Genomic DNA, 11849 nt, shown 5'->3' with positions numbered 1-11849 from the left:
GAGCATAATTTATCTTAAACTACCGAATCATCATATTTGAAATAAAGCATCTGGTGAAAAAAGCCTTCAATAAACGCAAAGTAACAGTAAACTTCAAGCAGAGCTGCTGGGCTGAATTTTACTCTTGTATCTTAAGTGGTGACATGAGATTAAAAAATGTGAGTTGATAAATTAGATCTAGAAAAAGATGTGATCTTAATTTAAATGACTTATTAACTGCATCTGCAGACCAAAGATTCAGTCTGAGGTTTAAAATTATGTTTGGCTCATCCTATAAAAGACCAACAATAATTTAACAATCAGGTGGCAATTTGGATAATTAATGGTTGATACAGTATATTGTTTATATAAGGTAGCTATTTATAACATTTACATTTTAAAGGAGGAAGTTTACTGAAAGTTTTGCTGTTATAAGTTTTCAAACAAATGTACAACAAAAAAAAAAAGTAAAATAAAGTCAAATCCCATTATTTACACACTAAAGAGACTAAACATGCATGATGATGATGGGTGCATGAACGAGAGAGAGGATGGGAGGGACGAGAGCGTGCACTTCAGATCAGCAGCTTAAAAAGTGTGCAGCTGGATTCAGCTAATGTACTGTACAGTTCCTTTCTTGAAGAAAATAAAAGCGCCGCAGCTCCTCCAGCTGGATGTTGTCCGGCTCTTCTTCAGCTGTTTTTGTGAGCAGGTCTTATCCACGAGCGTTGGTCGTCCCTGGAGCAGGTTCTTACGACCAAGGTCACCAAGCGGCAGCAGGAACAGTTAACAGTGGAGTAAAAAAATATAAAAGTGGTCATCAAAATAAACTTTATACAATATCCTTAAAGATCTAAAGAAAGCTCTGACTTGATGTAAATTATATTTATTCACCGGCCAAGGAAGGTTGTAACATCTTCATCACGTCACAAATCTGATGTCTCATCTTCTCACAAAAATATCAATATAGACAAAAAGTAAAGCTTAAAATTCATCCATGTAACAGGGAACTTTATACAAAACAAAGAGAATAGAATAACAACAGAAATAATCACAGCATTTGAACAAAGTTTTTTTTAAAGAGTAAATGATGAATTTTAAAGTTTGTCAAATTTCCAACTGCAACTACTAAGATAGATAGTTAATCATTTTTACATTGATAAGGAGAAACAATCAATCAGAGAGTTTAGGGAAGTGTTGGTTTTCTGTGAGAGTTGTCGTGGCAACTGAATCATGTTTTCTACATTAAAGCAGAATGAGCTTCATACGAGTTCAACCATCTCAGATCTACAACAATCTAAGAAACCCTCTCATCTCTCAAACTGGCTGAAATAAAAGGAGACAAATCAAAGTTTCTGTTCTGACTGAAAACACAGTAAAGATGTAAAACATGATGCAGACTACAGGGTCAAAGGTCAATCAGTTTCGTGTTGCTGAGAGAGACTCCTGATCTGGTGGGTTTTACAGATGCATGTGAATTTATTTATTTATTTTTTGGGTGGTTGATTCTGATTTCTCACCTGCCAAAACTGATTTTGTGGTTCTAATTTCCCTAAACACTGTGAGTGAATGAATGAATGAATGAATGAATGAATGAATGAATGAATTTTATTTTTGTGTCATGTCCGAAGACCCATCCCTTACAGGATTATAAGACACCAGAAACAGAAAATCATCAATACACAATATCACACGCACTTAATTGGGAGCTGCACAGTCAGCAAGTGCAAATACTTTATGATCAAAAATCCATTTGAGTTTCTCACTCACACACACTGGCCGGGTTTCCCAGATCAGTTAAGTAGTTCTTAACAGCGAAAGACTTCTTTCAAACCTTCTTAAGGAGCCTGTGAAAGAAAATCGCGTTTCCCAGAGTTGCTCTTGGCTTAAGTATCTCTTTCATTAAGAAGGAAATGAAAGATGCTGCTGACCCAGTCTTTCCAACCATCTTAGTGAACAAAGACTCACAGATCCAGCCGCGTCAGGCAAATCAATATCACACCAAGCAATGAGATATTAAAACAATGCACCCCGCACAAATTTTGATTTATTTTATACTTCAGATTTATATTGTTTAGCATTTATTGGTGACAGCAAAGGGGGAAAAAAAGAAAAATAAGGAATAACAAGTGTGTTCCTGTATATGCTTTATGCGCACAAATAAAACGATCATCATGAATATCATTTATTTGATAATTTGGCTGCTATACAGCATGTTCTCGCTGCAAATCAACTGCGCCACCATGCGCGAAGCAGAACTGTTTTTATGAACGCATTCGTGCGTCAGCACTTCAATCCCCTGGACGTGTGTCGGACCGGGCTGTCAGGCAGCCGTGACACCGATCCTCCTGCGCCGTGGCCGAGCCCGAGCGCACCTATGTGATAACAGGGAAGCAGCAGCTGAAAGAACGGGATCCTTTGATGAATCGTTCATTACAGTCTCAAATATAATCAATGGTGTCGGTTTATATTAAAGAATCTTTTTGCCCAGAAGAAAAAAGAGCGAAGACAACGACCCATAACTATTTTCTTCTCTTGAAAAAACCCACCTGCCGACTCGCGCTGTATGGATGCAGCATCATTCAGAAGAGGAGGAATACGTGCGAGGCGGGGATGATCTCTGCAATCTGAAGCCCTCTATAATTGTAAAAAGAATTTCACTTATCACGGGTTCTTTTTGGAACATAACCCCTGCGAAAAACCAGGGTTTGCTGTAATTCCACGTTGCGATTTGCGAAACTCGCCTTCTCTTGGCTCATGTTTTTGAACGCACACACACGCCCACCCCGTTTACTCCCGGTCTCCGTGTGTGGGGAAAAAAAGCCTCACTGTAGCCAGAAATAACGGAGTAACGCACCGTTTGGATGAAAAAGGGTCATTGAATTATATTTATCATCTTAATTTTTTATTATAACGCACAGGCAGCAGTGAATTAGTGCGTTAGGCAGCAGTGCTGCGTGTGAAAATGCGCTGATAGTGATCGGTGATCGATTTGCCTGGCATCGATTCATTTGGTTTCAGAACCGTACAGCTGCTCCAAAGAGCGTCTGAAAGAGCGAAACTAAAGGACGGTGTTAAGAAGTCATCTGGGAAACACCCATATCTTAGGGTTCTCTCTTAGTTCAAACCTTCTTTGAACCTCTCTTAAATCCTTAAGAGAGGTTGGATCTGGGAAACCCGGCCACTGTGATTATACAATTTCTTTTAATACTGTAGGCGGCACAAGTTGTTTTTTTGTACATCATAGTTTGTTTTATTCAGCATATTATATTATTAAGTTTTACTCTCAGTAAAATATTTCCACATGAACATGTTATTCCAGCTGAATGTGCTGCTGTGCACGACATGTGCACCAAACGGAGGTGAATGGACTCGGTTGAATGAGGATGACTTGCAGGTCAACAGCAGGCTGTCAGGCTGAACTCAGGTACTTTCCTTTTCCTGAATGTCCAATGGTGTTGTCTCATTTTGCTCTTTGTTTTTCTCAGAGGAGAGGCTTGTTTCTGTCCGAGAACCTGCAGGGAGAAAAATAAAATTCCAATCTGATAGTTGCTTTGTTGGTGTGAATACAAACAGTTTTCACGATAATTGTATAAATCAGGATAAAAAGATCAATAAACCAAACGTACCTCTGTTAAAACTCAGTTTTAAGCACCCACTCTTTACAAGTAAAAAAATTATGACTGCTCCAACTACGACTGTAGCTAGGACTGCAGTTATAACTCCAACTACAACATACCATCCGCTGTTGGAACCTGGAAAGATCACAAAAGATCAGTTTATCACTCAGGATGTAAATTCTAAATGATGAACAGTTGATTACACAAAAAAGCAAAGTGTGTGTGTATATTTCAAGAGAAATGTAAACTTTAAATCTAACATTTAAAGAATAAATTGAACAGTCCCTGTAAAACTTGCACATTTAGCCAGCCATTTATAAGTACATAGTCTCATTTTGATCTATTTATATCCCTGTGTGTGTATTTGTGTGGGTGTGTCCATTGTTACATTTTAGTAACTGTATGAAAGTGTAATTGTATGTTCTATAAATCTGTGACTACTTGAAGCTTCTCTATCAATAAAAAAAACATGTAAATACAGGCATATTAGAAAAGATTCAAGTCCCAATTCCTAAGAGCAAAACATCTCTTTCTTTGTGGCTTCTGCAGATACTGGAGCACATTAGAGCAGATCAATCTCAAATTATTAATCATCCTTTTCAGACTGCAGTAGAGGTGTCAAACACATTATTGGTAACAAAAGAGAAACAATAGTGACGATTATGAATTTTGCCTATGAAGCTGTTTTAGATCTTCAAATAAATTCAGAAGAAATCATCACATTCACTTCTGCTGGTTTAAAGCAGCACAACGTAACTTTCAGCTTTTCTGAGTTTGGCGGCATCTTTTGAACAAAAGCGGTAGTGCTTTACCAGAAAGAACACTACGTTTCCCATGAGCACCAGTGCGTACTGCCGGAAAACTCCTGTCCCGTCGCTGCATTTGTTTTGAGAGAAGACGGGACGCTTTTCTGTTTCACCAAGTGAACAGACGGAACACAAAAAAAAATATGTTAAACTGCTGGAAAGGAACTGGAATTTACCGGGATACTTTAAACAAGGAAGCCAGGGAGCGGTATATGGAGAAAATAATGATTATTAACGGTCTGGATCCATATGAAATCCCTACTAAAGAGTGCAGCTCCTTGTCGGAGCGCCACTCTTTAGAAGGATTTACTGCCGCAGTTCTGCACAACCCACGTTTTACTACCTTGTTTAGGAGTGTTTGGCAGCTGCTTTGGTAAATGTTTGATTCGCCATGTGTTTCAATAAATTAGTATAATAGTACAACATACAGTACATGTTTTGGATTACTCTTACTTTTCTTTTCTTTTTTTTTGACTGCTTTGAAGAGGCTCCGAGGCGTGAGCAATATTTTTTTTTCCTCGTGAGATTATTTTTTTTCCTCTGCAGCTACAAATCAAATAGTTAATATTTTTTCCTCAACAAAATTAATCGCACCGCAGAGAGCTGGTCAACAACTGCGTTTAGCAGGAGAAGTGGGGAATAAAACCCGTTTGAATGATCCAACCCCGGTCTGTGAGTGTTTGTTTGTGGTTTAATAAACCCGTGTTTTGATCCGACGCCCGTCTGTGTGCGTGTTTGTTTGTTTACTGAGGAACGTTATGTTTGGTCGGACCCAACGAGAGCCAACGACTCTTTTACTCTTTTAATTTGTTATATCAGATACTTGGCCTGCGTGGTTCTGCCTCCGAGCAGGAAAGCAGTGAAAAGTTAAACCATTAGCGATCTTTTCCCCACGTCTGTTGTGTGTGGAGCTGCCGCAGCCACAACGCAGCAATGGGTTACCAGCTTCTGCGGAGCTGCGCTCCACGCCCCGCCCATTTTCGTCTCGACTACGAATCGGGAAGGAGGGGGAAGTGACGTATGCCGTAAAGCAGTCAAAGCCGTAAAAAATTGTAGTTTTTTAGTGTGGCAGGGTTCCTACCATGCTCGTCAAAGTTACATAGTGCCAGTGAAGGTGATACAGACCCCTCAGACCATGACAGAGGTGTCATTAAACCAATTGGAAGATGATGTACCATCACAATGACTCTGGAAATATGATATTAAGGTTGAAAAGTTACGTAGTGTCGCTTTAAATGTCATAGTTACCACAATTATAGTCAGATGATGAAGCGAGCAGATGATCATTCGAGTGATTAATTAGAGGCATAATGATTACATATTATAGCACAACTACTGTACATCATACTAATGAAGCCAAAATCAGCTGGAAACTAGATGTTAATGACTTTAGATTGACCGGTTATGTAACATCCAGCGCTGCCAGAGACGTGGAAATGTGCAAACAGTGTTTCCATGACACTTTTGCAATAACTGGATTATTGAATTGCCTGAAAACATATCTTGTAAAAGCATACAAAAGGTTTTTGCGATATTTGAGAGTTGTGTTTTTTTGTTTTGTTTTTTGAACAAGAGCCATTTCCATTACATGTTTTCTATTTCAGTGTTTGGATTTTGTGAAAATCTAGGTGACTTGAAATATTTAGAATCTCACTTTAGCTAATACACACTTTTAGACTATTATATTTGATCATTTTAACATACAGATCAGGACACTTCTCACTGCTTTCAACACAATAATTCCCCATCTCATCCCAATCTCATAAACAAACCTAAACTGGGATCAACCACCAAAACTTTGATCATGGATCCTGCACTTTTTCTCCAACAGACCACAAAACATCACAGCAGGAAGTCACAAATCAACCTCTCCCACCCTGAATATTAAACACCTCCGAGCTGCATCTTCAACCCAAACCTTCTCAAACTGTCCTCACAGGACTGAATGACTATCTCCTCTTCAAAGAGTACGATGACGTTCAGATAACACCACTAAAGTCGGACTCAACTCAGAAGGCAGAGACACAATCAAGAGAAGAGGTTCAACATGTGGAGACCAACAGTAACTTGGTGCTAAGCACCAGTAAAAGAAAGGAGACTGGTGAATTTCATGATAGTTAGGAAAACAACATCTTCCTCTCTGCCTAAATGGTGAGGAGGTGGAGGCTGTCAACAACTTCAAGTTCCAGGAGTTTCAAGTCACAAGGGATCTGACTGAACAATTAGCACCTTTTTTCCGTCAGTCAGATGAGAGGATGATTTGTGATCAGGGTTAAAGATCAGCGTGAAAAGCATCATTACTATTCTGTCTTTTTTATCTTCAAGTCAAATCCAGGATCATTATGTCTATACATGGGGTTGCAGACTCAAACAGGCTCAAGAAAGTGATACAAAAAGCGTGAGATGTTTTGGGGGGTGAAGCTGGACTCTTTAGAAACTAATGGAGAGACAGATACTTCAGAAACTACAAAGCATCCTGGGTAACACCTCCCAGTCCCTCCATCAGCTCCTGGTCCAACACAGGAGCAGACGGACTAAAAGACTCAGACCAACCACCTCAAAAACTGAGCGGTGGCAATAAAACTGTACAACTTCTCACTGTGAAACCAATGTTTTACCATACTGTCACTTCAGTTTTAACGGGTTTACAATCTATGTTACAGTTTACTGATTGTTTGCACTATGTTTATAGTCTGGTCTTTTTTGTATTTATTTTATTTATCTTAAAGTGTTGGTTAAATGGAGCACTATTACAAATGGAATTTCCCTTGGGGATAAATAAAGTATTGTGATTCTGATTCATACATTTGCTATAGATGTAGAGGGATTCTCCATTTCAGCTTTAATTTATTTACATAAAAATAAAAACTTTCATATTCTTGTATCGTTTTCAGAGTGTAAACTGGTGTAAACTAACATCCACATTTACAGCAAATAACAATCCTACTGAGCTTCTGTGTATTTTGGATAATTCTTCAGCTTTCTCACCTTAGTTTTATTTTCATTGCTTTTCTCATTTGAAATAAAAGATGTCAGTGAGTTATTGATGATTTAAATATGTACAGTAAATCTCCAAGTCTCTTCAGGGTCAAGATGCAGCAGCTGGTTATGTTCTCGTTCCTCCTCTTGTCTTGTGTTTAGATTTACATAAAGTCTCAGATTATTATCACAAATCAGGACATTTTTAACTGACACAAATGTTTTACTGTCCTACCAGAAAACCTGTACTCACCTCAACTTTACGGTTGTACCATCACTGTGTTTGTCATGATGTTAAAATAAGTCATGCTACTTATATATGCTAATAAACGTTATAGAACTGTGTTTATTTATTTCTATTGTGACATAGATGCTCGTTATTAGCTATTAGGCTTAGCCACATGCTGCTTCGCCATATTTGCTAGTTTCAGATTCTGTTATTCTGTTTATTTAGTACTGTAAATGTATGTTCTTGATTTGATTTCCTTGTCCTCTCAGTTTCACACTTTTCTTGGCATTAATAAACCTCTGGACAGCAGCTTATGGTCTACAGAGTCTTGGTGTTGGAGAAGAGTCTAGCTGACTGTTAATCAGGCGTATCCAGGGCAGAACATACCATGACCTGCATGGCAGAGTCAACACCAGCGTAAACAGAAACACCACCAAACAGGATCTGTGAAGCAACAGTACAGGTCTTTGTTCAGTGGATACTGACAACGACTGGAAACATGCTGCCAAATGTAAATGAATGGAAGCTTAGCGTTTCAGTTGACCTTCAGTCTGTGTAGGGAAAGAATTAACAAATGGATTCAAAGTGAAGTTGTTTTTGCTAGATTAAAAAACAAGAATAGTTTAAACATGTAAAATGTTTTAATATGCTTTCTGCTGAATTTACAACCCTAACCCAAACCCACTGTTTAAGAAGAAGGTTTATCAGGATTTCAATGACACATTTTTGCAAAACAAAAGCCACAATTATAAAAAAACTGTGACAAGACACCACTGCGGTCTAGAATCTGATAATAACATTTTTAAAGGGGGTTTGTTGAATGAATTTGAAAATAATCCATCATGTATGGAGGACAGAGAAATGTTAAAATCATGTTCCATTATTTTACTCTCAGTAAAGAAAATTATTTGTAGTCCTTTCTGCAAATTAACCTGCTTCTTTTCATGGGAGTTATGTCCACTCATCTCATAGATACTCAGTGCACATGATTTAATAAAAAAAGAAAGAAAGAAAGAAGAAAAAGGGTAGGACAGGATGGTGCAGGATTAAACAAGAGTTAACATCTTTGTGTCTTTGATGTGAAGTGAACAGAAGAGACTGAACAGTGATTCCATCGTGGTTGTATTTCTGTTGGACAGGTGTTTTCATACCTTCTCACATGTTTCATATGGTTCAGGTATTCTGATGTCTAGTCACTCAGGGAATGATCAGGGAAACTGTTCATGTCTGCTACTTTGTACACCAACATGAACTAGATTGTATAACACCTGTAGTCTGTGGTAGTTACATGTTTGTGTGTCCTGGAGGCGTTTATGTTGGACGTTACATAGAAGGGGTTGAGCATTTTGATTCATAGTTTCATTCTTGCTCTTTACGTATACATTTCTAATTATCACCATGTTTGCTTTTAAGTTTATTTTTTAGCAACTTTTGTGGATTAATTTAAAACATTTCTCTATCTTTGTTGCGACCGCCTTTTCTTTTTAATAATAATAATAATAATAATAATAATTGTTATGGCAATCTATCCACAAAAAATGCCATATGAGGGAATTTGAAGCCATTTCCAACTCATGCTGGTTCTGAAAGAAGTGGTCCGACAGGGAGCTGCGTTCAACACTTTATTTTGCATGTGAAGCCTCAAAAAACACCTACAAAAACCTGGGTCTGACGAGCCGGTGTATTATCAAAAAACAACACAATAAGCTGCTGGTGATATAACAACCATACGGACCCACACAAACTCTGCACGGTTGAAAAACTGTGTGGCTTCCAGCTCCTAATTCCCCATCTGATCACCTGTGTCTCCCTTACTTAACCTCTGATTGACAATTACATCCCATGCCCACAGGTGCGCAGGTGATGTAATGACAACCTCCACCCACACATACATGCACACACAGCAGAACTCTAAATTGGCTACAACACACCGGCCCCTAATTGTTACTGTATAATAACATAACAATTCAATATCATAGATATACTGGAGCCAATGACAAATCAATAGTGCAAGCGTAATTCAATCAATAATGGTAATGCCAGGTACAGTATGTTCCCATAGCCAGAGGCAACCCCAAGGTTGGGATAAGTCTTTTACATCAGTCTCTAGTCAGCTTCCAGCAGAAGACAGATCTTCGTGACCGGTCGCTCCAGAATGTTGAACTTGGTCTGAACCTTAACAGACCGCACCAGTCCTTGTGCGTCAGGAAAGGTCTGCAACACCTTCCCCAACAACCAGGATCCACGAGGGGCAGTAGAGTCCACAACAAGAACAATGTCCCCTGCGACAAAGCTCCTCTTGTCCTTTGGCCACCGTTGTCGCTCCTCCATCTTTCCAGTATGGGTTAAGCTCCAGTTTGTGCAACCCAGCCTGATCAATGACCTGAGCCTTGGCTCTCTCTTCCTCTTTCTGTCGTTCTTTCTCAGCCCGCTTCTCTGCAGTTTGGATTCCTCTGGAATTTGCCATGCTTTAGTTGACTGTGTCTGAGGCTGAGCCTCAACCCATTCCTCTGCCGAGTCTTCTGAAATGTCACTTGAGCCATCTATGGCCTCTCCTGTCGTTTTCTCCTTCTTGGCCTTCCTCTTCTCCTTTTTTGATTTCTTGTCTTTCTTTTTCTTCTTAATAGATCCCTCGTCCTCTATCTGCTTCAACCTCTGGTTGACTTCAGGGAGAAACCAAGTATATTCCCCTCTCTGCCTCTTCAGCTCCTCTCTGTTCTTTTTTCTCTCATACTGCTGCTTGGCCTTTTTCAGCACCTCTTGTCGTTCCTGTCGTTTCTTTTCTTTTTTTTCTTCGATGCTGTTAGCACTCTCAAAACTGACTCCTCTGAGTGGTCCATTGATAACCCAGCCCAGTAGAGTTTTGACAGCATATGGTCCTTCACCATTGCTGTTTACCACTTGCCATGGTTCCATTAGTTTTGGAGCATTAGTCCCAATTAATAATTCCACATCAGCATCGATAACAGGAATCTCTACAGAGTTTAAATGTGGCCAAGCACTTAATTCTTCTTGCCGTGGAATGTTGTCACGGGTCACAGGCATACTGTGTGTACACATCAGGCAAATCAAAGTAGTTGTTGCTATTGAGTGCAGCTATCTCCAGTCCTGAGATGACATGACTGCCAACAAATTTTTCTTGGTTCATTGTTCTCAACAGAAATTTGGCATTCCTTCCTCTGATCTTTAGCTCCCTCATGAGTCGCTCGGAGCAGAAAGTGGCGGGGCTGCCAGGATCTAGGAATGCATAGGTGGTTAGCATTTATGCTGCCTTTCTTAGCTTTGATGTGTACGGGCACAATTGCCAAGACACAATCCTGTGCTCCAGCCCCTATATGGCCACATGTCTTTGGAGAAACTGTAGGGCTCTTCACTGATGTTTCTTGCTGTGTGTCCTCTAATTTGTTTTTTTCTTTCCTTTGAATGGATGTGGAGGATGGTAGGATGCTTCAGGTTACACACTTTGCAAGACAGACGCCTTTGACAGTCTTTGCTCATATGTCCAACTGATAAACACCCAAAGCACACACCTTTCTTTCTTAAGAAGTAAATTTTCTCTCGATGCAACTTCTTTTCCATTCTGGGACACAACTCCAGTTTGTGATCCTCTTCACACAGCAAACAAAACACCTTTGTTAGCTTATGAGGTGAGTTTTTCTCCCTTTGCATTTGAGTCACAGTTTCAGAATTGACAGGTGCCACGGTGGTAGTAAAACTGCTTCCCTTTCCCTTAGTGCAAACCTGAAAGACCTTATTTCCACCTTTATGCATTGGTGTTGAGATAGATGTGTCCTGAATGTTTCCAAACAGTGGAGGAGACACAATAGCCACTTGTCTCTCAATGAAGTTGACAATATCACTGAAACCTGCTGGACGATGCCTCTCCTGCAGCTCATAAGCAGTGCTTCTCCATCTTCCCCTCAGTTTGTATGGTAGTTTGAGGATTATTGCACGCATGTTCGATGGCATATTGATCTCTGACATGTAGCTTATATCCTCCATAGCATTACAGCAAACGCGTAGAAATAAGGAATAAGCTTGCAAAGCTTTGACGTCCTCTGATTTTATCAGTGGCCATCCAAGAACTTTCTCCATATATGCAGTGGCTATTTTTTTATCATTTCCAAAGCGTTCTTGTAAAAGGATCTTTGCTCTTTGATATCCCCTGTCAGGTGGCATGTGTTGACAGCTCTTGACCAGTTCTTTAGGTTGTCCTTTGGTGTACTGCTCCAAAAA

The 11849-nt window shown here is 39.5% G+C and overlaps 1 protein-coding gene across 1 annotated transcript in view; it reads right to left on the bottom strand.

Annotated features, from left to right (window-relative positions):
* Positions 1-874: 874 nt before the first annotated feature.
* The window catches only part of LOC133448480 (uncharacterized), a 28474-nt gene continuing 17499 nt past the window's right edge, over positions 875-11849 (bottom strand). The window contains exons 5-6 of the mRNA XM_061727048.1: positions 3609-3734; positions 875-3494 (exon numbers count right to left, since the gene is read on the bottom strand). Of these exons, the coding sequence (XP_061583032.1) occupies positions 3403-3494; positions 3609-3734 (218 nt within the window). The 3' untranslated portion in view covers positions 875-3402. The remainder of the gene's footprint in view (positions 3495-3608; positions 3735-11849) is intronic.

The sequence above is a fragment of the Cololabis saira genome, chromosome 8 (genome assembly GCF_033807715.1).
Source record: "Cololabis saira isolate AMF1-May2022 chromosome 8, fColSai1.1, whole genome shotgun sequence".
Taxonomy (NCBI): Eukaryota; Metazoa; Chordata; class Actinopteri; order Beloniformes; family Belonidae; genus Cololabis; species Cololabis saira.
This window is presented reverse-complemented; position numbering and strand designations above follow the sequence as displayed.